Source organism: Genypterus blacodes, unplaced genomic scaffold (assembly GCF_046128005.1).
Source record: "Genypterus blacodes isolate CSIRO-AG114 ecotype Tasmania unplaced genomic scaffold, CSIRO-AGI_Gbla_v1 ptg000108l_1, whole genome shotgun sequence".
NCBI classification, from domain to species: Eukaryota; Metazoa; Chordata; class Actinopteri; order Ophidiiformes; family Ophidiidae; genus Genypterus; species Genypterus blacodes.
Genome location: NW_027466912.1, coordinates 1,071,757 through 1,097,500, shown reverse-complemented (window position 1 = coordinate 1,097,500; position 25,744 = coordinate 1,071,757). Strand labels below are relative to the sequence as shown.

The following is a 25,744-nucleotide window of genomic DNA, read 5'->3' as shown; positions in this document are numbered from 1 at the left end:
CTCCAGCATTACCGTGGTTACAGAGGCTGTTTTTATATGGTAGTTAAAGCTCTGTAATGATGTGCTGGTTACATCTTCAGATGTTGTGGAAATACATAGATATATTTTGATATATTGTGTATTGGCGGCACCACTTCATCTTTGTCTTATTCCACATTTTGATGTATTTTTGATGATCGCGATGAATTCCATCTTTTTATGTAGACACACACACACAGAGAAAATTATTCTATCGTACACATTCTACCAGGGGCATTCACATATTACTCTCATTACTGTGTACACGCGTGTGTGTGTCCTTACATGTACTGTACACCCATTATATATCTGCATGCGTGTGTGTTTGTTTTAAATGATCCCTCAGGGGTGTTATCAGTCCTTCTTCTTCGTTTGTTCTGTCAGTGCGGTACAGTAGGCGACTCATCCGCTCATAACGTGTGTTGTGTTGTTACGCTCGTTGGTCCATAATGTCCTCCATCATAAACACAATGGCTTTTAAAATCACTGCTGAATGCCACTTCTTCACCTGCCTTGTCACTTGTGACTAATGGACATCACTTCCGAGTGCCTAACCACATTAATGCGAGCAGTGGGACTCGGCTGCCAGCTTATGTAATACTGCCAGAACAGTTTTCTGCCTCCAAACTCCCTCCTCTTCCTCCTCCTCCTCCTCCTCCTCCTCCCTCCCTCTCTGCCTGCCTGCCTGATGTGATGTGATGTGGCTTGGTTGCCTAGCAGCCATCCCCTTGTTTGAGTAACTGGGGAAGCAGGGAGATGTCTTGTCTGCCGAAAATCCACATAGACACCTAATGGGAGAATGTACACACCAATGCAAGCAGACACACACAGTGTGCGTGTGAGAGAGAGAGAGAGAGAGAGGGGCAGGTAATGTCCCCCGTTGTGTTGTTTTACAGGCTTGACAGTATCTGTTTGATGTCCACTGTCACCATGTGAGGTATGAGCTCGCTATAATCAATGTCTCAGGCTGGTGTAAATTGATTTGTGTTATGGGAAGATAAAGTCCCTGCCTCTTCTCTCGGCAGAGCCACACATTTCTTAACCCTTTCCCTCCCTGTTGGGCGGAAAGTAAAAATAATAACTCTCTCTGGATTTCTATCTCTTCCTCTCTCTCTCACTTTAAAACTCCTCAACCTGACACATTCCCTTATTTCCCCGCCATGAAAATCCTTCATCCATCAATACTTTGATTCATGCCGGAATTATCGATCACTGTCACATCTTTTCTACCGTCCGAAAAAAAAATCTATTTTTACTTTTTTCCCTTCTGGCTCTCTCTCTCGCTCGCCCTTGTTCCATCCTCTCCTCATTAGTGCTGTATGTGACACCTACACAGGGGATTGAGGAGATGAATGGTCTAATCCCTGTGGATAAGGAGTGAAATATTACATGGTGAGCTCTCACACAACACACGCACGCACTCACACACATTTATGAAGGTGCAGACATACACACTACATTGTGTGGTACTTACACACATACTTAAATTCACATAACACACACACACGCATGCATTCCATAGTCTTGACAGCTCTGGTAGAAGTGGCAGATAAATGGACTGCAAAGCCTTTCAGAATGACAACAAGCAGATGAGGCTCCATTCACTTGACCCAGGGTCAGCACATACACACACACACACACACATGATCAATGAGCAAAATGCTTAAGGTCCAGTTGTGAATGTGTATCTGCGTCATGATGTCAATGATGTCAGTGCACCTACACATACCGCATCACTCTGTAGATGCTCGGGGGCACAGGTATCAGGTTTTTAACAATAGCTGCATATATAATTGCGTTGCAGACACACACACAGCTTCCATACACACCATACAGACTACATAGTGTTGCTGGACACGGCTGACTGAATGTGAAACCAACAGCCATACTTCATCAAACACTAATGGACAACAGATATGTAAATGACCCGGTCAAAGGTAATGACCGTGTTGAACCAAGGTGTGTGTGTGTGCGCTTGGTACTCAGGTCAGGTCAGAGCGGGGCATGTGTGTGTGTAGATATGTTTATGCCAACCCTGCAGGCCATGTAGAGGGCATGGGTTGGGTTCTGCCAAGTACGAAACCATAAACCATCGTTGGTGTCATAATGAGCCTGTGGAGTCAGCGATGGGTGTAGAGTGAGATGGAGGTCAGAATAAGGTTCATAGTCTCATTTATAAATGAAATGACAGCTACTTCAGATATAAACGGCACAGATTATAACTGACAAATGTGTTCCAGGAGAGGTCAGAGGTCATTCACTGTCCAAAATCCTATTAAGAGCAAACTAATACTTTCAGTGCTGAGCTGAGAGTGTGTTTAAATGCTGTAAAAGCTTTTTAAAAAGACCCAAAGATGCAGAGTTAATATTGTGTAAGGTGTTAACATCCTTATTTATGAATATTGTAGCATATTCACTGTGGTCTTGTTGAAATTGTCTATATTGATACATCCTAAATACCTAAATAATATTTTGGAGTATAGAATAAAATAAAATGATAAATAATGCAGCTGCTGTTTCTGGGAGAGATAATTCACATTTCAGCATCAAAACTACCGTATTGATTTCATTTATATTTATATTTAGACGCGTTAATAGCTGCATTGTGCACTCACTCGACGGTAGTATTCTTATTTACTACATCTCCCAGGCACCTTAGCGGTTTACATCCGGGCATGTTTTAGCAGACTGGGGTACGTCTTCTTCTTCCTGTTTACACTGTGTTGTTGTTAGGCTAACGAATAAATGGAGAATTAGCAACTGTTAGCTCGTCAGCCCGTAATTGAACCGTCGTGTCTCTCTGTCTAACAACTCCCACAGTACATTATTTATTTAATACGAGACTGTTGCAGATGAGGAGAAGGATGTGGGGAAGTAATAACAGAAGACACTCCGGTGTCCCCATTAACCCTGTTCAATGTTTTAAGGGACTCTTGGATTATTGTCACACCGTCACACAAAATGGACGGCCGGGAAAAGTCATTCAACTAAAGGCAGAGTACAATGGTCCAGGAATATATTTCGTAGAGGTTTGTACTTCTAGCACTAGTAGTGAATTATATTTAATAGTATCAGAAAACGCATCAAATAAAATTTCATTCATGAGAAAGTCGAGTTCAATTATTGACCCATTTACGTTTAACTTCTACTATATATTATCTACATGAACATTTTCACACTGAACTATATCCAATTTGGTTCTTGGAGTAGAATATTAACATTTTTTAACAATATATCGGTAAAATAGACTCATAATATCTTAAATGTGGGATATTTCAGGTTAAATGATGGGTTTCTTGCTCATGTGTAAGATGAATAAACTGAATGAATAAACTTACTTTTAAAACTATTGAGGTGATAAAACTCATTGTGTGACTGAGCGGAAATAATTTTGATACAGACTGTTTCCACAGAAATGACATGTTGAATTAAAAGTGTTACGCTGCTAATAACTGATAATTATAGCTGTCAGATATATTAAGTGGCGTAAAAATTGCAATACTACCCCCTGAAACAGACGAGTAGGACAGATTTGTACAAAATGGACATTCAGAGTACTTAACGTTGGTTTAGGCAGTAACCTATTAGTATTTATATATATAGTATTTATTCAGTTTTTTTCCACTGTGTACAGCCATCAGTCTTTTTTTTCGGGACAAATTCCAATGTTCCTCATTGAGCTGGAGAATATCAAGCAGCAGTGTATCAGCAGTGTGGTGAAGGACAGTTTGGCCGCCCTCGTATTGCCTCTCATCAATCACACACCTGCTCACCTGATCAACCGCCAACTTTCTCTGTCCGCACCCGCACACACCGAAATGCTGCCAGTGCCGATGCCAGCCCAGGCAATGACCCCCCTTGTTTGTTAACAGTCGCCCATTGGAACTGATTAAACTTTTAGATGCCATTTAATTGAAGCGTAATGTCACTCCAATGTGTCTGTCAGCATGTTTGGATAGGGGTTGGGGGTGTGTTTGGGGGTAAATGGATACCTGGTCACCCTCCCGTGGACACACTGCCCCGTTAGATTCCTCGGGCCGTTAGTGATCGGTGGCGGTGGTGAGGGATGTGGTGATGAGAGTGAATGTGACCCAGGCGTGACAGAGCAGCACCTCTGAACCTGGAACTTCTTTCTTTGTTTGACTCTCTTAGTGTTGGCTGGCGGTTCTTAATGCGCTGGTGTTATACAGCGCTGGAGAGAGCCGACGTGCAGCTGGGGATGTTGTGTGACACCGAGCAGCCATCTTAGTTCAGTGCAAGGTCAATGAAGGAAGGAACAATGGCCGCTGTGTTTGAGGGTTTGTTTGTTTGGTGACCTTTAGCTGAGACTCAGCCTCTGATATTGGCATTTGTCCCTCACCGGAATTGGATCATGAGTAACCTCACATTTAGAAGAAGAAATTAAAATGGAGGAATGTCACATTTCTCTGCATGATGTCCAGAATTTCATGATAGATTCACATCCTTGGCTGCTCCACCTGCTCGTGCTCTAAGCTGCTAAGAACAGACTTACCCAGACCCCACTGATGTAACACAGCTTTCTGAATGTTGGCTGGATGTCATTCAGCTCTACCAGAAGACTAGCGGTAATGTTTGGGCTGCGTCCTCAACCTCCTCTGACATCAGATGTTCTTATAACCTTCAAATGATTTAATTCCACTGTGCCAACACAACTCTTATCTTAAATCACCCTCAAATCCTCCCGTTGACACCTTTCACAGGAAACAGCTGAGCGGATGTGTGTGTGGATGTGTGTGATCGGAGCTGTGCAGCTTTGCCTGGTATTTTTCTCTGCAGAATGTTTATTCATAGTCTAATTATATCTTTCATCAGAGGCTTTATTGGTATAAAAAAGGTGTGATACCAATGATATTATACAACTGTGGCTTTTAACAAGTGTGTGTGCATGCGCGCCTGTGTGCTTGAATACAATGGCTCTTAAGCGTCATAATGCATGTGTGTGCATTCATTGCATTGTGCACCTCTGTGTGTATTTTCTGAAGCATGCGCATCAATGAGGGAGAGCTTGATTGACAGTGAAAGAGCGGGTGTTCGGCCGTGCCTGTGGTTGAGGCAGGCTGTGGGATATGAAGGGTGTTAAGTCGTCAGTATGAGGCATATGTCAGAGATCAGCACTGGACTGTGGAGATCACTGAGATGAGAGGGACAGAAGTACACTCGGGGTTGAGAGAGCGAGAAAGAGCGATTACTGAGGGCTTGATTCCTTGACCACAGGCAGAATTCGCTGCTCATCACACACAAACACGCACACATCCCTCACTGTGCGCCTTCCACACACAAGCAGTGCCCATGCCTGGCCCTCCAGAGGCTGCGTGCAAAGCCCCGTGTTAATAAGATTGTCTTCCTCCCTGGGTAGATGTGTGCGCTCCTTTGTCTCCTGAATAATGACAGGAGGAATAAGAGCCTGGCTCTTGAACCTCTTGAACCTCTTAAAGTGTCTGTGTAGATGCTTGGATAACACTTTTGATGGTAGCCCTGAATTCCGTCCTGACCCAAACACTTCACACTGATGTCAGTACATATAGAGAACAAAAACACCTTTAGCTCTGCTCAGATAAGCCTGGGTTTACTTTCTGCCTATAGAGGAGAATCTCTCCCCGCGTGACGTTAAACAGCTCTTTCTGTATATATAACAGTAAAACACAGTAAGATGCTCTGTTGATAATCATGCAGTAAGCTCATATCTTCCATCACAGTCAGCAGTCATAGCTGCTAAGCGCTTAAATCAATAGAACAAAACGAAAGTATAAAGTAGCAGGCTTAGAATGTTACTGTACACGTTTGCAACCTTGCATTGGAAGGCAAAATCTGGGTGGGCAGAGTGGATGAATATAACTCTCCACTCCCTCAACAACTGTTGGTCTTGGCACAAAATACTGCTGCTCTTAGGCATGAGTGTGTCTTAGTGTGAAAATAAAGTAAATGTGATGCTGAAAAAGCGATCCCACTGATAACAACTCCACCTTTTCTCTTTGTCTCTGCGTGTTACACCATCCTTGCTTTCCACACGGAGATGACGATAGAGATTCCTATCGCTGCTGTCCTCTCTGCTGTCCCCAAGTTATTGGTCATGTGTGTTCAGTTCATTGTAAAAGAGCGACTGTGCCGAGTGGGCGGCGATAAGAATAGCTGTTTTATTGTGTGCCACTGCCTTGGCCCCTAACACTGAACTGAATGTGTTATCTGAGTGTGCAGCATGCCACACTAAGCTATGTGCATGTGATGCATGGCTGAGTAGCATTCCTCCTCCTGAGTGCATTGCAGGGCAAAGATAGTAGGAAGGCAACGCAGCCTGACTGCCAACAGAGAGGAGAGAAAGCTGAGAGCAGGAGAGAGAGAGAGGAAGACATGAAGGAAGAGAGCAGTACCCGGAACACGTAGTTAAGAGGAACGGAGCACCCTGTGTTGCAGATAAGATCATTCTGCATCCCTGGTCAGCATCTCTAACAAGATTTGAGCAGAACAAATTGAGTTAATTTGGTCTTTAGCAGACCACAAAATCCGTTCCTGACATGCAGATAAACATTGTCCTCAAGTTAGAAGACACACATCCACGGTTTGTATGTTTATTTAAGAGATAAGACATGTATGATCATGGTGTGATCGTCCAGGCATCAGAATAAGGGGAAGAATGATGGGGAATGATGGCTCCACATTAGGGAATGTCGCGGAAGAGGAGGCTGAAGGACGAGCCTATTGTGCTCTCCATGTCCCTGTAAGGACCCAACTTCCAAGATGGTTCATAAGCCCCTGGACCTGGAGTATTCTGTGGAAACATACACAAACACACACACAGAGACACACACACAGTTATACATAATTGAACAAGACGTCAAACTGTAAGAGTGAGCTGTGCGGTATCAGGTACGAGCTGCATTGCAGGGGGATTCTGTGGTATTGACCGTAGTACAGACTGTGGAATGCAGGACTCACTGAGGGCACACGGTGGAGGCGTGGTAAGGTCGATTTGAAGCAGGAAGTGATGGCTTTGGCCGGTCTGCTCTGTGGATTGTAGTCACACGGAGCCGGTCCCTCCTTCTGTGAGGTGGTCAGAGGAAAAATTATTCACGGATTGTTGGTCTGTGTAGTCAAACCTTGGTATGTCACAGGCCAAGGAAACGTCTCTGGTCAGAGCTGGGAGGATTTGATTGTTGTATTTTTGTCACATGAAGACACGTAGCTTTGGATAACTGTCATCGCAATAGGATGGGGGATTTAGACAGGGTCGCCGGAGTGAAATCCACCGTGTAACTTTAGCATTTAGCATTTCAGTCACAGGCAGCTGAGCTTTCTGTTTTTGACTTGAAGACATTTCGCCTCATTCGAGAGCTTTCATCCAGTCTGAGGCTTCACCGGAGAAATGACAGATGAGCAGTAAAATATCCACAAGACACAGGACAAAGTCCAGCCGCCTTTGATTCTGGACCACTACTGTTTTGATGCCCCCCCCCTCCCCTAGTCTCCTCCAAACCCTGAATGTGCGTGCATGCCATCAGTATTATGTTCACCCTCTGTCCATCATGACCTCTAACATTTTTAGATCCAAATGAGAGATTCATTCTTCACCTTTGGACCTAAGCTCATGAAAATCTATTGTTAAACCATGTTGATACTCTAGTCATTTAAAGGATGCACTAACAATATACCAGAGGCCCGGTCCTGTGCTCCCATAATCATAGCTTTAGTATCTTTGACTTGTAATTGACTCGTTTTAATGATTTTCCGTCTTTGTGATCTTTTTTCTCTCGAGGGTTAATCTCTCTCTCTCTCTGTCTCTCTCTCTCCATCCTGCTGTTTCCTCGCCTTTCACTTCTCCTTTCTTCTCACCCACTAACACACATAGTGGTCATCACCAGCGGCGTGCCATGCAGAAATAGCATCACCCCCCTTTCCGTCCTCCTCCTTAGACATAAAACCGTCTCCCTGTCCCTGAGCACGAGACCAGCCTTTCATTTTCAGCCTTCTCTCTCTCCCTCCGACCGTGACAGAGGCGGGCAGGAAGGTGTCTTTTCCTCTCTTCTGTTCCTCGGAGACATGGCTGCTACCATTACACGCCATTCGATCGCGGTTGCCAGTTCACTCGATCCTCGGCAACAGGCCTGCTGGCACGGCGGTGCTGCTCGGTGCTCCCCGAGGTGCTAATGCAGGTGGATTTCACAGGAACTAGTGGAGAGGAATGAAAGTCTCTTACGGATGTACTGTATCTGCCATGATGGAACCTCCAAGTGTGCGTGCACATGTGTGTTTGAGTCGAGGCACCTGGCTTACTTTCTGTCTTTGGCACACACACGCTCTCCTGTGTAGCACGGGTTACTGGCACAGGCTGTCACTGTCTGCAAACCTTTCAACTTTGACCTTTTGTTACAGCCAACCACCCCCTGCCAGATGACACACTTGCCCTTTTAATGCTTTATATGGGTCAGCTATGGCTCTGTAGTTGACACATATAAAGCAGTAAGCCAGCTGTAACCCACTCATAGGAAATACTGGGAGTTAGAACAGCAAATGTTAGCAAGTTTTGTTTGAATCTCCATTTTCCTAGAGCAATAAGAGGTACAAAACACATTTATTCATAAGAATTTAGAGAGGATGTGTTCCTTCTGAGCAAACATGGAAATCTAGGACAAACAACGGCCCCAGGTTTTTAAAATTAAGTCAAATCAGAATAAAATCAGCAAAATGATCAATCTTTGTCTCATTTCAATTTTCTGTTTGTGTTTGTTGAAATCTTTTTTGTCTTTTTAGTTCAGGGTTGTGAGAAACTGGACATTTTTTCCCATTCCAGTGCCTCCCCATTCCGGATGTAAACGATTAAGTCGCCTCCCCTCTGATCTATTTCCCCAATCTGTCCATCTGCCATCCGAACAATCTCCAGCCTTCAGTAACTTCGCTACGGGATTTGTTTAGCCACTTAACCTTTGACAATAAACTTGTCTCGGTGCTGCCGCAACACGACTAAAGCAGAAAACTGCTCCCAACTCTGCAGTAATAACACCCTTGGGATTTCTTAGCGCCTTTCCTTCTCTGTCAACGCTCAGCAGCTGCCAGCAGAGCTCAAATATCCATTAGCTACCACCACTGAGGCACAGCCAGGCCTGCAATACGAACCAAACCTGACTCTCCAGCCAGTGCAGCGCCATAACTGGAGCTCAGATAGGGCAAATGATACCGTGATAATAATGATGGATGTCATAACCAGCTTGTGTACAGCAAATACCAGATAAACACATGAGGTCATAGGGGTAGCTTGTAACCAAAACCTATTGAAAGTGCATTGTAATGGACCCTGATTGTGGGCAATGGAAACACTGGTCCTAATAAGTTGTCTTGGTGACCAGATACTTACAGGCGGAAAGTTGATCCGTTGCACAGCCGACCGAAACATCACATGCCTAAAGGGAGAGGAGACGGAGAGAGAGAGAGGAGCTGTCAGAAAACAGAAAGAAGGAGGTAGAGAAGAAGAAGAGCCTGGTAGGTGACCGGACCCCTTCGTCTTTTGTACTGGGGAGAAGACGAGAGGGAGCGTGAGAAGGGGTGAAATCGGGAGGAGGGATACTGCAATCAGGGGATGATTCAAGCGTCGTCTGCTCGGCTGTGATTGGAGATGCCGATCTGAGAGAAAGCGAGAGAGAGAGAGAGAGAGAGAGAGGCTGCTTGTCAGGAACTTACTTGCAGGGAATCTTCTCCACTGGTTTGGCCGTCACGTCGTACGCACACGGTGAAATGTTGACATCCTGGCAGAGGGAATGAAAACAAAGACGGGTTTGTTTTGTTTGAAATAAAGAGAACCTAGTTTATAATTTAAGGAAGTATGGCAGATTATTGTGATTGAAATCTGATGTGATGTGTGTTTCATTGCAGCTTTAAACTAGCAGCCACTCTACCTTGTCCTGAACCCCCACAGTGAGGGTTTCAGACCATGGGCGGCTTTTAAAAGAGTAAGTGGAAGGGCGCATCTGGACCTCTTGGATGAAGTCCATGTAATCATAAGCCCCAGGCAGCAGCAGGTCGCCTTTACACACACCCAGAGTCTGGGCTTTTCGTCCTTCCCCTTTGAACCCATAAGTCTTCCTCACTGGGTTCAGCTCAGCTTCCTCAAGGAAATCCCGGACGTGATAGTGACCCGGAATGGGAGTATCCTAGAGGAGAAGGGAAAAGAAGTGCTAAACAGCAACAAGAAGCAATTTGATCGTCTGATAATCTTCTTGTAAATGCATTGCTGACGCTGAATCACAATAAGAAAGTAAACTTTAGGAGCTTACAGTATATCAGACACCTACTTTCAGAGCTCCCAGCCACCAGCTTCCTCTGCCACACAGGTCCACTTTGTTATTGGCCTGGAGATAAGAACAGGATATAGTGCACCAAACAATAGATTGGTTCTACAAGGGAGAATGTGTTGCACCTCCCACGTGTATCATTCTGCACTATACCTCCTCTGTTTCTTCACATCAACCATTGTGTTCATAGGTTCCTTACCTTATCTGTTCCATTGCCTCGTCTGGACATGTACCCAACTTCGGAGGTGGCTTTGTGTTGCCGTGGGCGCACAGGCTGCACTGCGCTCATTGTTTTGGTTGACTTGAGATCCGGTGACACCTGACCACTACTAAAACTAAGCCTGTTACTATAGCAGCGACTCCGCTATCGATCAATTTTTCAACAAGCTGGCCTGTGAGGGGCTAAATTTAGACCCGCCGACTGATTTGACTGAGGAGAGTAGAATGGTTGGATGGCACGCTACCATGGTCTGAGTAATGTGGTGACTTTTTTTTTTAGCTGTTCTAATTTAATTTTGATATGATACAGAATTCACAGATCAAAACTCCAATTGCTTCACTATTTTAATCATTGTGTTGCTCCTCTCAACACCTTTTGTTTACTCCTCTCTCTGTGTTCTATCATCTCTTTTGCATTCATGGCTCGTGGCAAGAGAATGATGTAAGGCAACATGACATGGCTTTGTTGCTAAGATACGTGGAACATATGATTGAATGAGACAAGAATTCCTGTTTAGACAGATTTTCAAGGGAATCCCATGTGACCTTGTGGTGCATGAGGCCACACAGGCCCACTTAGGGTATGAAAGGAGCTAGTGAGCTTGATTGAGGATGTGTAACTGAAACACTGGATATCTTTGCTGCATAAAGATCCAGTGCAGGACTTCTTCTTTGAAACAGGCCCAGGTGAACACTCGCCATCTATTAACACAAAGCATCCATGCAGTGAGAATGACCAATATTTGTTTTTCATAATGCATGTAGGCCATAACTCTCCTTGACATTTGCTTTTGTCTTGTGATAAGGTTTCAAAATGAGGAAAGCTCTTTGCTCTGTAGGTTGCGGTGCTCATTTTCATTATAAGCCTATAAAAGTTATTTATTTTATCTAGTTCAAGAACAGCTGACCTTGATTACGCCCAAGCACTTCTTGGTCTAACGGTAAATCGTGTTTACAGCCACCGCACAATAATCTCACAGGAGGCAGGACAGAGGTCCACAATAGAGCTTTATTTTGTCATTCATCAAAATAACAAACTTAGCATCTCTGCAAGCTACTGTAACAAACTCAATCAGAAATTGAAACAAAAACAGGTACACCTCTATTTACACCATGTTTTCTGATGTATGCTCAGTCACCTGCACCTCGTGATTTGGGGGGTAAGGGGGGGTAAACGCCAAGTAAGACATGAGGCAGTCAGCTTCTAAATGGTGCCATGCCAACAGTAGCAGACAACACATGGCCTATGTAGCCAGTAAGGGGGCTGGACCAAACAGGGCTAATCTAATGTGGAGTATCATTGTGTGCACTTCAAAACAGAAGCCTTTGATCCCACTCAGTGTTATCATTTCAATGACAATACAGATTCGATCTGAGCTTAAATCTGAACATTAAGAGGCATTGGCTGATGCTCCTCAGTGCTTTGGAGGGGGAAATAACAGGGGTTACTTTATATTTAAAATAGTAAACATTTCATGTGTATTATAAGCAACAAAAGAAAAAAAAAACAGATCTATCAAAAAGGGAGCATCCTGCCCTCAATACAAAATGGGAATTATTACAGGATATACAAACTCAAGGATCCATTGTTAACTGAGAAAACAAGACAATTTTCAAATCCGGGTAGATTGTAAATTTTATTGGAAAACAAAAATATACAACTTGGAATGGATTTTTTGAGGCATGACCAGAGGCCATTTAAAAAAGAAAAAAAGAAAAGTAAAAGTAGTGAGTAAAACATTAAAAAGCATGGTAAGATTAGTTGTTTTTCTGGTATACAGAACAGCAGATACAAAAAGAGTTTGTACGAGTACCTAGGAGATACACCCGTGTCATTTTTTTTGCAGTAGTGCAATGCTGAGAGATTTTCCATATATACTTTGTCCGTAGTCCATGCAGAGTTTAAACTCCTCTACATTGTTTCCATGCCAACAGTGTTGCCAAGTGACACACACCAGCTGACAAGGTTTCCAATGTCGCCATGCCGCGGAGGGGCCCCGAGCACACAAGAAGGAAGATTCGAAGTTCTCCGGCTCCCAGGGGCCTCCGGGGGCGTCTGGTTGTATGACCGCTCCGTCACTCCAAAAACACCATGACAGCAAAAGAAAGGGACATGGGGACAAGAGCCTATGCAGTTTACATGCAGTTCCTTTGGACAGCAGAGGGGGCAGGGACGAAGGGGGCTATTAAGATTTTACAGATAAATTACACAAAGAAAAAAGGCAAATTATTTATATAAGAAATCTGTACAAGGCCTTCACTTCGCCGTCATCATTTGTACGAACTCTGCAGAGAGAGAAGAAAAGTACATCGTTACTTGAGACCTAGTTAACAACCAGAGCTTAATTCTTTAAAATAAATAAAGTATAACGAGTCCACACCTTCATAGTTGACCTGCCCATCTCCATCAATGTCTGCTTCTCTGATCATCTCATCCACCTCCTCATCAGTCAGCTTCTCTCCCAGGTTTGTCATCACATGGCGCAACTCAGCAGCACTGATGTATCCGTTGCCATCCTGAAAATGGGATCAGTTAGTCGGCACGTCGTCTATCGTAATGTGCGCACGTGTGTGTGGAGGAGCGAAGACAACAGTTACCTTGTCAAAGACACGGAATGCTTCTCTGATCTCCTCCTCGCTATCTGTGTCCTTCATCTTCCTGGCCATCATGGTGAGGAACTCTGGGAAGTCTATCGTTCCGTTACCTGGAAGGCAAAAAGAGAGCGATGAGGAGATTCCTTCCTGTGCGTCATGAGCGCGGACATGTCGGCGTGGAGAGCGAGCCCGGCCCCTCACCGTCGGCGTCCACCTCGTTGATCATGTCCTGCAGCTCGGCCTCTGTGGGGTTCTGGCCCAGGGAGCGCATGACTGTGCCCAGCTCTTTGGTGGTGATGGTGCCATCGCCGTCCTTGTCGAAGAGCGAGAAAGCCTCCTTGAACTCTGGACAGGAGAAAAACAAAACACAATTGGATGTCATTAGTCACGGTGCGGAACAAAGAGCTATACAGGCCAACAAGAGATACATATGCATAAGCAGAAGTGGAAACTGTTAGATGAGGCCTGCAGGCAAAGAACATGGTTTAACCTTCACGTGTACCAACTCAGCAAAAAGGCTTAAACTGTCAGCCCATCTCTGTGTTCTACCCCCAGGTCTACTTCCCACATTGAGCCCAAACCTGAATTGGCTTGTGATCCAAAAGGCCATTACGTCACGTGTTTCTGTTACAAACTAGTGACAAACTGGTTATGGAGCCGGCCTGTTTTCAGTTTCAACAGTGGTTTGTGCCTAAACAAGGACAGTGACCATGAGACCAGGCAGCAGATGAGTCAGGCTGTGTTACCAGCATGTGGCAGGCTGTGAGGTTTGGTACGCTGATAATTGGAAAAATGATGGCACACTTATCCAGTGTGATGAGGCCCATGGGCAGCGTGCAGGGGGTTACTGCAGCTCGTCGGCATGAAAACCACCACCAGCACTGCAGGAGCAAACGCATTAAGTAACACCTTTCCTGTTATGGGAGAGGTGCATGATAAGACAGCCGACATCATGTGCAGATGTGGCTGAGAGCAATCTCTTCAACAGTGGCCCTTACAGGTCCAGATATCACTATAACAGATGATTGAGGGGCTCGAAACTGCTAAGAATTCCTCTTAAACGAATTGTGAAGTATTTTTAATCTCATTCCTAGTCAAACCATTAAATATTTACCAACTGAAAGCCATTACCAGCAAAAAGACGCAAGACCATTATAGTGGAAGGAAGCTTCTGTCAAATCTGGAAGCTCTAACTGGGTAAACCACTTCCACTGCATAACGTTGAGGCGAAACATTACACACACAACTAGACTAATCGCTGAGCAGAATTAATCTCTGGGGAGATCCTCCTGCCCAATCTGCAGAACATGAATCCTGCATCTTCGGTCGAGCCATACGCTGCTACGCCCATTCTTCAACTACTGCCACTTCCTCTGTTGATCTCAGTGCATTCCATACTGAGCGAACACGCCAAGAGCAAAAGGAAACAGCATGTTAAAGATGTCCCCCTCCCCCCCTCCTCCTCCAACAAACACTGCACTTCCAACACTACATCATTTATTACATAGCAACCAGGAAAACGAAAAAGCTTTCCATGAGGGAGTCCTTCTGGTCTCTGAGTGCCATAAGCCAACAGCAGTTTCATTCATTCCTATTTTATGACCAGTGGGCCGGTCATGCTGGAAGGCCTTAAAAGGCAAAATTATAAATCCAAACGCATCGAGCTGCCCGGATCCTTATTGCCAGTAGTAGATCAATGCAGCGGTTGTCTTACCAGCAATCTGCTCCTCTGTCAGCTGATCTGCCTGTGGAGAGCAAGGAAATGGAGGCAATTAAGCAGTGTACATGACAATCTGAAACGATCAAACGCCATTCTCGCTCATAACCGGTGAAACAGTGACGGTACGTTTTAAAAAAATCATGGCACCAAAGCGAAGAATCTTTAACCGAAATTCCACATCCATCGAAACAAGCCGATGGCTGGATCTATACCAGAAGATTACAAATCAGTGGCTATGACGGTGCAGTAGCTAGATAACTGCAGAGAAATTACAATATTTCGACCTAAAACCTACAAATAAATCAATCAGGAATGATACATCTGAGGCATACATCAACATAGAATATGCTCGAGTAGATCTGCTTCGATTCAACCGGGCCGCTTTTTTTGCTGCAATGACTGATTCGCATTTTTTTGGCGGTAAATGGTAGCCCTGGAAATGAAGCGTTAGCTAGCTACCGGGCGACGAGGAAACGGACACCGACGTTTTAGCGTAATTCAGCGGTCCACACGGAGCATAAGGACGGGTTAAACACTCCGCGTACGTCGTTATAAGCCAGGAAGCAGATAAGTAGTCGCACCATTTCATACCAACGTTAATCAGAGGAGGGGAGAACATAATGGAGGGTTTGGTCCCCCCCGGTCAATGTAGCTAGCTGGGAACACTGTCAACTCGCTTCGAAAAGCAATATTAAAAAACGATAAATTGTGAAAATTTCGGTTGGCTTACATTTTAGTTGAATAAAGGCTGAACACGATAGCTTTTACTTAAATTAGGTTACGTAGTAAACCCCCAATAACCCACCAGCTTGGTTGGTAAGCTCCGGGTTACAGCTTCAGCTTTGCCTGCTACGTTTCCCTTTACAATTATTACAAATAATTCAAACCCCGCTGCGTGCGAAGCGACCCGTGTTTAGTCTTTTACACATCAACGAAATGAATCATTGTTTTTCTTACCATTTCGATTTAGTTGCAGTGCCTGTTTCGCCACAAAATCCGCAAAAAAAACCAACGTCGGTGTATAGAGCCTCTGAGACGGAAGGGATCTCTCTATGAATATACTGAGAAAGAAGCAACTGGACGCGCCTTTAACCGCTCTCCTCTGACTCCGCCTCTTTTCATATCCCTCCGCCGACTTCCCGTCTCTTCACTTACGAGATTAATTAAAAACACGTTCATATACATTTTTACCAACGCCAAAAATACAACAGATACATATCCTACCCGTGTATCATTGCTGTGTAGGCGTAAATGTAAATAATACAGACCAAGTAACGTATAGTTGACGATCTATTCAACAGTGTATGAATACTTTCTGCTACAGCGTGATGGGGCACAAGACGTAGCGGAATGAAATAACGCGCTCTGATTGGTTTGTTTGTACCTGCAATGCGTCACTCCCATGGTCTGCGCTGCCGCTGCATCCTGTCCATAGACATCCAGTCACTGCCACAGGCGTAGCAGACAAGCTTGTTGCATTCTGTTGATACATATGGGCATCTTCGTCTTCAGGGACGCTCTATGAAGATAATTTTGATAAGCAATTAGTTACAAGGAGAAATGGTTATTATTTGGAACGGGGGATATTACTGACCCACTTTTGCTTTGCTTTAGTATCTCCACTCCCCAGTGCTGCTCTATGCTCATTTCTGAATAAATTACTTGTTCTTTTTATTTACATATTTCAAATTAATCCTTACAAGAGCACACAAGTTGTTATAGAGTCCAATGGTTTTGTGACCTTTATCTTTGTAAAGAGTCTGGTTTATGAGGTGCCTTGTCACAGCCAAGGGTTTTGTATTAGTTTGTAACGCTGAGTGAAACTTTGTGTGTGCATGCTTACTTACTTACTTAGACTCAGATGTGTGATATGTGGCTACAGCCATGTTGCTGTCAGATGGCTGTGGATTCTCAGGTTTAATTGCGCTGCTGGTGTGGATGGGAGTATCTGATAGCCTGATTGCTTATGCCTGACTGCTCCCCTGTCTCCCAGTGGCCACCTGTCTCTGCCCTCGTCCCATGGGAGATGCTGAAGAGGAGGAGGAGGTGGAGGAGGGTAGAGAGACGGTTAGAGGAGAAGGATTCGAAGAATCATTCAGAGAATGTACTAGAATCTCCTTAACATGTCCCAAAACAGCCCTCCCAACTCCCACTGCCGCTCTTATTATTAGACATGGGGTCATATCATAAGCAGAGAGCATGTAGTTGTGAAAAGCTCAATATCTAAGGTACAGATTGAAGAAATGAGGTATCAGAGTGTTTCCCATTCCCATCTCTGTTCTTTGCAGAGGTGATGCTGCCTTTGCCATGTGAATTGCTGAGCAGCCTCAGAATCCACCAGGCTTTTCCCCCCCCCACACACACATACCTAATCTGGAGCACATTAGAGTCTTTCATTTAAATCTGTTTTTCTGCTGTCTGTTTTTTTTTTTTGTCACTGTGCAGATTATGTAACACCAAGGGAAACGGCACAAAGGCCTAAATCTGTCACAAGAAGCAGATAAGCTGGTTCATGTGCTAATGAGTTTGTGTGGAGTGTATGTGTTTATCTCAGGTCAGCCCCTACTCTATATGTGAATGTACATAATTACCTACATCTGGCCTTATCTTTGAGAGCGTAAGCCCATTTCTTTATAGCGTTCACACACTTTACTGTTTATGTTCTTACGCAATGCCTGTGCCGAATCGCTCTGATAAGAGTTCTGATCAGAGACAATGGTTCAGTGTACATAAATGGCTCATAAATGGCTACAGAATCAGCAGGACATTGCAGTTTGTCCTTCAACACGCTCTTTATAACCATAAATACCTCCAGTGTAAAGCCTCAGCTGTTTGGCTGGTTGATGCTCTCAGTGATCTACAATGATCCTCACATCTCAAAGGAACTCTTCCAGGTCAAAGGTGATATATAGGTTAGAGGTTAATATGAAGAGAGCATATTGGAAACCCAGAAGAAATTGACTTCATGCTCTATCAAACATGAAACCAATCCCTTTGATAGCAGCCAAGCATGACTTGCGCTCAACTCAATAGATAATAGTTTGTGTTTCAGTGTCAGTGAATTTGCATTATGGATGATCACTATTAACTTAGTACTAGGGTTTTGTTCATCTCATATGTGTGTGTAAGCTTGTGCACATACTGTACATACATTCACCTTAGAAGAATACTTAACTCCCCTCCTCTTATCAGTCCCTGTGAATATATAACCGCCTCACATAATGAATCCTTATCTGCTTCTGCCCAGCCCAGAATTTTTTTTATTTATTTATTTATCAAATACCTGCTTTTATTTCCGTGCCACAGAGGTCAAATGTCTCATAGGCGTAGGAGGGTCGAGGTTGAACATGAACATATACTCCTCCTCCTGCTGATAGTGTTGATAGTTAACATTGTCCCCTTGGCAGACACAGCTACCTTGTGTGTGTCGGTTAAATGTTCTGTGACTGGTCCTTATTTTACTCTTTTAAGAAAATAGATAAACGCGGCTTGCAAACTAGGATAATTTGCCGCACTTTGAGGAATAAAGGCTGGTGACAAATATGAGATGTTTACCTGTGTAACAGAAAGACGTGGACGCCATTATTAATGGATGAGGCTTTGTAATGCACCTGCTGGTTCCATGCCAAAGCAGTGGATCACCTTTCATGGGAGAGAATGGCTGTTGTTTGTGCGTCATGGATGTGAAGCTACTATAAGTGAAAAGAGGTTTGTGTTCCGAGCGCGTTTGTGTGCCGAAGACCGTCTGCTTTCAGTTCTGTGTTTGAATATTTCGATGCATATGAAATTATTATCGAGCTTCCGCCTGCATGCATGTGCCGCTGTGTGTGCACTTGCATATTGATGGTAAATACGACGGGGAAGGGTTGTGTTCATGCATGCATGTATTTTTTATGACCCGAAGGCAATTTCAGCAAGATCTGACCAGGCCCCCTTGGAGAATTCCTTATTGCCATTAATGTTTTCTTGGCAGAAGCTGGTCAAAGGTCTTCCTCAGTCAATGGTCAAAGTTGACGGCCTAGAGCAGTCAACTCCTAGTGAGCGTGAATGGTTTTATAGCCATGCGGTTAGGTCATTATCTATAAAAGGTCAATCAACAGGCAAGGTGCACATGCTCCAATCCCATCAGCACGTTGGCCTACCTGAGAAATGACTCATTTTCCATAATTACATCATGAGGTAGAAATGATTAATGGCCTCAAATCAGATAAGAGGATTTGGTCAGGCCCATTATTCCCTGCCTACTCCAATCATGCTGTGATGAAATGGATATAGTGTTAAGCACGCACTTAGTTTTCTATCCCCCTAACGTTTTGTATTTGTTTAGCCTGGCACTAAGATATCCAACTGTCTCTAAACCTGCATTTCAGCCCTTTTATTTGAAGGGATCTGAGGGACAAAACCACTTACTAACCGTCAAATAAAATCCCTGCTGTTGATCTTTGCTCTCTGGCTTTTCATTTCTCTGTCTCTTTCTATCTCTGTCCCTCTCCCTTCCTCCCCTTTTCCCTCACTGGCTTGCCTCCAGGTTGTCTGCTGCAGTCAGTGTGGAACTGAAGTTCAAACACTGCAGCCTTCATTGGCACATGAAGCTGTGCTCCTTGGAACCTTCCAGAAGTGTGGCACTACAAAGCGTTTTCTCCAAGGTGATTTTAACCTCACTTGCTGTTTTTCACTTACCATCAGCTGTGGCTTACTCATCACAGGTGCCAGGATTCTTAGTGCTGTAAAACTGAAGTATTTCTAGAACTTTACCTCTTAGTTCTTTATCTGGTGTATTGGTTTCATCTAGGTTTACTCTCTATCTATCCCATAGAAGCAGAAACTAGATGGATAAAGAGGCACTGCAGAGGTTATGCAGGGGAAGTTGTGTGTGTGTTTGTGTGTGAGAGTGTACAACCACAGTAAGGAAGTCGCAGAGGAGGAGTGTTTAGCAGCGTCCTGTCCTTGACCTGAGTTGTAGCATAGGCCAGATCTAGTCTCTGCAGTGGCAGGGACCTGCAGGGCTGCTCACTCCATTCCCTCTCAGATGATCTCATTCTGCAGGGGGGCAGCATGCTGCGGCCACTTCCAGATGAAGGCTGCAGAGCAGGTGTCTAGTTGTCAGTGTGTGTGTGTGTATGTGTGTGTGTGTGTGTGTGTGTGTGTGTGTGTGTGTGTCTGTGTGTCTGTGTGGCTGTGTGTGCACTTCTGCATAAAACAGACTCAGAAACCAATGTGATTGATCTATCCTGTGTAGACGACTCAGTGATGACACCTGGTGACCAAATAAGAAATTGCCAGTAACTGGCAAGAGCTGGAATGATTTGATATATGGAACCATCTATCAACTAATGTGTTGACCTTGATTTAAATTATTGATAAACCCTGCGTTGATTGTCTGAGTTGATGTGTATGAAGTGTATATTGTGTCCTTAATTTGGCTCCCTGATTCAGATTTGTGGCAACTTTTCAACCCTGCCAAGACTATATTTTTGGCATGATCATATTTACAGACAGATAGAGTCCTGATACACAACCGTCAGCAGCTTCCAGCAATGTGCAACAAATTAGAGTTTAACTAAATAAAAAGGAAAAACAAGGAGGACATTCTGACATGTGGGCAATGAACACAAACTGGATCAACTGGACTACAGTATGTCAGTCAGCTTATAAATCAGACAGATTTATTGTTTTTCAAACAGGTGAAACTATAATTACTCAGAATTCTTTTTCTTTTTTTCCCCACACACACTGATTTGAATTCAGTGTGTGAGATCAAGGCCAGGTATTCTGCAGGATGATAATGTTGCTATTAGGCAGGCTGCTGGCCTTGCATCAGCTGGAACATAAAGACCTCTGCAGTGGTTCACTTTTCATCAACATCTCAAGCCAACAGCTTGTTGAGTTTCTGCTGGGTCAGACTCTGGAGCACAAAATGTGGTCCGGGCGAAAAAAAACTTGCAGCTTTGATTTGGCAGGTCCATCGCCCAGCATTAGGCAATTAAAAATAACTAACTTTAAAAGTCAGTCACGTTTAATTATTCATTCGCTAAAATGAATGCTTTAAGTGTTTTCACCATCTGTGTGCACGTGTGTGTACTTTCAGTGTGTACTATCTGAGGTGTTGCTTGGGTGTGATGGTGTCTATGATTCTTGGGCTGCTGTGGGTGATGTACTGCAGGGCTGGGTCGGTGTAGTTGAAGGGCGGAGGTGTGTACTCCTGCATGTATTCTGGCACCGTGCGTGGCAGCCTGGAAGAAAAGGCCAAACCCGGTCAGAATGCAAAACTAAACAAATCAACCAACAGGAAACACAGCAATCAGCATCGTCCTTATCACAGGTCGCTCTCAAGTGATGACCGTGCAGTAATAAGCACCATCCATGCGGCTTCATACTGTCCTTGCATTGTACTGATATCTAATCATCAGAATGCATCAAAGTCAGGAGAGACGTTTCTGTAATTTTTTTTGTATCTTTAGCAGCTTTCAATAATACTAAACAGGCAATAATTTAAGGAATTTATGGAGATGCTATGGATGGGTAGCAGTTGTGGAATCATCAGCAGGTCATGAATATTCATCGGGGCTCTAGCCTAGATATTTTGAATGTTAAATAAGCTGGAATCAATTATTAAAACTGAACATCCAACTGACTATCTAAAATGCTTCTCCAGACTTGCTGTTGTCTGGTTTGGAGTTCAGATGTTTTTTGATTGAATACTATTGGGGTTTGTCACTGTGCACATATCCTGTATGTCTCCTCTCTCATAACGAGGCGCAGGCAGCATGAAGAATTCTTTAATGTTTTTGATCCAGTGCCTGTGAGGATTATACTTATCCTTTGCAACCCTGTGAACCTTTTGTTTGATCATGTTTACAATTTAGGATGATGTGTAGACACAAAAACTTAAAGAACTTTGATTCAGAGGCCCACAATATCCCAAGTAAGCAAATATGTCAGGATGAATTAAAGGGAAATTGTTGAGAAATTACAAACAGTATGGATTAGAGTGTTCTAATCAATGTAAACAAGGTGTAGTGTGCATTAATCACAGCGATGAAACAAGCAGATACACAGTAAATACGTGATGATATTAAAGAAGAGTGGGGAAAGGTGTTACTTAACTTTAAAGCTACTTTGTAGGAAGTTAAATAGAGACTACAGGGGAAATTAAATGAAACCACAGCTGATGCATCATATCTCATATCTGGGAACATAAGTATTATAATGTTGCACCCTATACAGTACAGTAGTATGCCTCAGCTGTTTTGCACAGAGACAACAGCATAGCCTCATTGCTGGCTTTTGCTTACTCCATCTAATCTTAACTTCCTAATCCTACAATAGTGCTGCCAATCCAGGCCATTATATCCATAGGGTTTAGTTTACAGATAGCAAAAAAAGCAGGGCAGACCTCAGGGGGATTATGAGTCTCTGTGGCCCACAAACACCTGGCCCAGATGCCACACATCTGCACACACACACTGGCCCCAAGGACACATGCACGAGATAATGCTCTACTCGTGAATACTACCGTGCATGTTCACACGCAATGACATGCACATGGACACAGCAGATGTACTTTATAGGGCTGAAGGGGATTTTCAGTCTATGCGGAAAATCCTGAAGTGATCTAAGATGTTTATATGTGAGAGTATGATTAAATGTTTCAATTCTTTGGACAATGCAATTGATTCACATTAACAAAATGATATCTGAGAAGTTCCAGCCATCTTACCCTGCAGAATTGTAGCACCATTAGTCTGGATTACTATACTGTCCGTGCTGAAGATTACATCTACTGACACCCAAGTTCAGTTTCATAACTTGGACATAAACTGGGGGTAGAGTTTTTTGTTTAATATAGTAAGAGAGTGGGCAGTCCATCCTCCAACTGAGCTAAGTTGAAGAAAAGAAAAACAGTGATACAGCACGAGAGAAGACTCTGCTTAAAACCCTAGGAACTGTAGTGTTGTGTTCAAGCAGACATGCACGGTTATTATACCATTCAATCATGGTTGGTATGTGAGCTGTGTCAGTGGAGGAAACATGAATCCTTGTAACCTGCTGAAATAGTCATGAAATGTTCTTAAGTTGTCTGTAAGTCTGTAAGGCTGGTGTAAATGTTAATCCATGCACTTCTACTGACACCTACTCTCCAGTAATGGTCCTGTTGCAGCAACAGAAGCAGGCCAGTGCAGCCAGGAGGAGCAGCAGGAGAAGAGGGATGCCGATGCCCAGAACCAGACCCAGAACCAGGTCCAGCTTCACCTCACTCACCTTCTCCCTGTCTAGACCAATCATGTCACAACAAGAATATTAATGAACTCTTCCCATTGAAACAGTCAGAGTCTGAATACAGCTTTAATTACTGGAACTAGAACTTAGGAATTGTTTGGTGATTTGTAAGTTCATCTATTTGCCTCACCGAAAACACACGACTGCATTTTTACCACTTCGGTCGTGCCGTTGCAAAGACACCTGTAACCACCGTAGGTGTTGGTGCACGTTGCAGGGTGGATGCACTCTGCTTCCCCCATCGCACACTCATCCAGATCTGTAGGTTCATTCAGTCCAGCAGGGAGTAGCAGAGAGCACAATGCTGTTACACAACTGAAAACTGTGTCATTGTCTAATTATTGTGTATAGAGTTGCCAGTGGTATATTAAACCTGTAAACCTTCATTTCCAACAAAAATACAAAAATCAATCAAAATGGCGACAGGCGCAAAATGTTTACCTCCGACCTCTGCAGCCCTGATGTTAAAGTGGTTGCGGACGCTGTTCAGGTAGTCTCTGATGTACCAGTGAGGTGTGTCACTGGAAACATTGATGCGATAGTCCTGCTGATTAAGAGTAGAACCCTGTCCATCCTTCACACTGGCATTGTAGAATTTGTTCTGGAATCCCGTTGACAGAATTTTCACCACCTGAGAAAGGCAGAGAAACAATAAAACAAATAATAATTGATTATATGCAATATCTAATATGACAATGTCCCTGTCATAGAGGTACCAATTCATTTGACAATAACATGCACACACACACACACACACCTGTCTGAGTCCCTCTTCTCTGGACATTGTTTTCGTCCAGTCTATGGAGACGTTGAACAAATTAAACCCTGCAGACACAACGTAGCAAAAACAACTGTAGAATGGCTTCCTCTTCCCACATATGGACATGTTCACCATGGTAACTATGAAAGGTGGTAGCTATGAAAACATCAATGAAGCCACAGTAGAAACCATGTGGGATCTTACCTGGAGGATTGGCAGATTCACCTGTAGAGACACACGTTACTGAGAGTTGTACTGAAACACACTGGTGTCATACTGACTAACATCGTTCTGGTATGTAAATGTGTCGTGAAAACTGTTAAACAATATTGACTACAGGTACAAGTGTAGGACTCGTGCATTGCTGGCTGAATGACAGTGGACATGCATGGTTGTGTACGTACCACAGCCATCAGACTCCTTGGCGTTCTTGTATCTACAGGAACAGTGGAAAGAACCCGGCGTGTTCTCACACTGAAACTTGGCATTGGGACAAGTTGAGAGCTCCTGACACTCGTCTATATCTGCAATATGAACAAAGACCCACATCTGTGAAGTTCAAGCATCGTAAAGAGTGAACATGTTGACGGCAATAAGCTGTGTGTGCCGTACCTGTGCAGTTGTGTCCATCTCCGGAAAAGCCGTGATGACATGTGCAAGTGTAGTTGACTTTGGTGCTGTTGCAGTACGCCAAGGGATTGCACGGGAAGGGAAAAGGCGGCATGCAATGATCTAAGAGAAACAAGAATACAATCACGGTAAGAAGCGTCAAAATCCTGCACATAAACATCAAATCTTTACTTGTCATTTTGATCGACAGCAATCTGAGGCGATCTTTGGACCTTTATCAAAGCACTTGTATCCCTTTTTTTCCACGTAGAACATATCATCAGGACATTCTCCACAGGTGAACCCGTCTGGCCCCGAGTCGCTCTGACACTCCACCTCGGGGAAACAGGGCTGCCCGAGACAAACATCTGCAGCGTCCTCACAGAACTTCCCTCTGAATTCCTTTGGACACAGACACGCCACCACCTGAAAAAAAATGAAAGATGGAAATACAACGAAAAGAGTTTCTTACTTTCCCACAAGCACCAGGAATTACTACAATGTTTTGGTATGTAAACGCATCAGCATCTAAACAAAACAACAAATGCACCTGGAACTTTCCCTGCACATGGGTTTCTGCGATGCTGTCATATTGGCACGTTCCTCCATTCAAACAGTTGCAGACTTGCAGGGCGGGGATGAACAAGGAGCTTTCGTCGGCGTCACTGACTTTGATCATCATGGGGACAGGTTCAATGTTGAGGGGCGTCCATTTCAGGAGGCCATCATCTTAATCCAAAAGGTAAAAAGTTCATTTTTAACTTTCTAAAATGTGGCAAGCTCAAAAGCAAATGTTACAGTTGCCCAAAGAAAAATAATAAATCAAAAGCAAATGTGTTTTTTACGTTTTGTCACTCTTTTGTGTATTCTGCAGCATTTATGACTCAGCTTTCTATCCCATCTGATGAAAGACCAGAGTCTAGACAGCTACTGACTGCAGTAATTCAATTGTAAAGAGAGTTTTTGCTACCAAGGATTGAGGCAAAAGGAACAACTGTATCTATGTGTGTCTCACCCCTGTGGAGGGAAGTCAGCGAAGGCCTGGGAAAGAGGAGTGAGTAGGTGATTGGATCGCTGTTGGCATCCTGAGCGACGAGCTGTATTTTGACAGTAGAGTCGACCTTATTGCGGATCACCGTGGGCTCCGTCACAATGGGCGGCATGCGACCTGCAAACAACAGACGCTCTTAGAGGAAAGAAGCCCATACCTTTGTCATACAAAATCTTGCTGTGTGTGTTTCT

The 25,744-nt window shown here is 43.9% G+C and overlaps 2 protein-coding genes across 2 annotated transcripts; both read right to left on the bottom strand.

The window, feature by feature from the left end:
* Positions 1-6,599: 6,599 nt before the first annotated feature.
* stpg4 (sperm-tail PG-rich repeat containing 4) lies at positions 6,600-10,593 on the bottom strand. Its single transcript, XM_076160966.1, has 7 exons — positions 10,519-10,593; positions 10,320-10,376; positions 9,924-10,178; positions 9,709-9,773; positions 9,386-9,431; positions 6,973-7,077; positions 6,600-6,805 (listed from the first exon to the last, which is right to left on the bottom strand). Exons 1-7 carry the CDS (start codon positions 10,546-10,548, stop codon positions 6,695-6,697), a joined length of 669 nt encoding a protein of 222 aa, XP_076017081.1. The 5' UTR covers positions 10,549-10,593; the 3' UTR covers positions 6,600-6,694.
* Positions 10,594-12,156: 1,563 nt separating this feature from the next.
* On the bottom strand, positions 12,157-15,950 carry calm2a (calmodulin 2a (phosphorylase kinase, delta)). The gene is made up of 6 exons (XM_076160924.1): positions 15,811-15,950; positions 14,848-14,878; positions 13,335-13,478; positions 13,137-13,243; positions 12,920-13,055; positions 12,157-12,824 (listed from the first exon to the last, which is right to left on the bottom strand). Exons 1-6 carry the CDS (start codon positions 15,811-15,813, stop codon positions 12,796-12,798), a joined length of 450 nt encoding a protein of 149 aa, XP_076017039.1. The 5' UTR covers positions 15,814-15,950; the 3' UTR covers positions 12,157-12,795.
* Between the last annotated feature and the right edge of the window lie 9,794 nt (positions 15,951-25,744).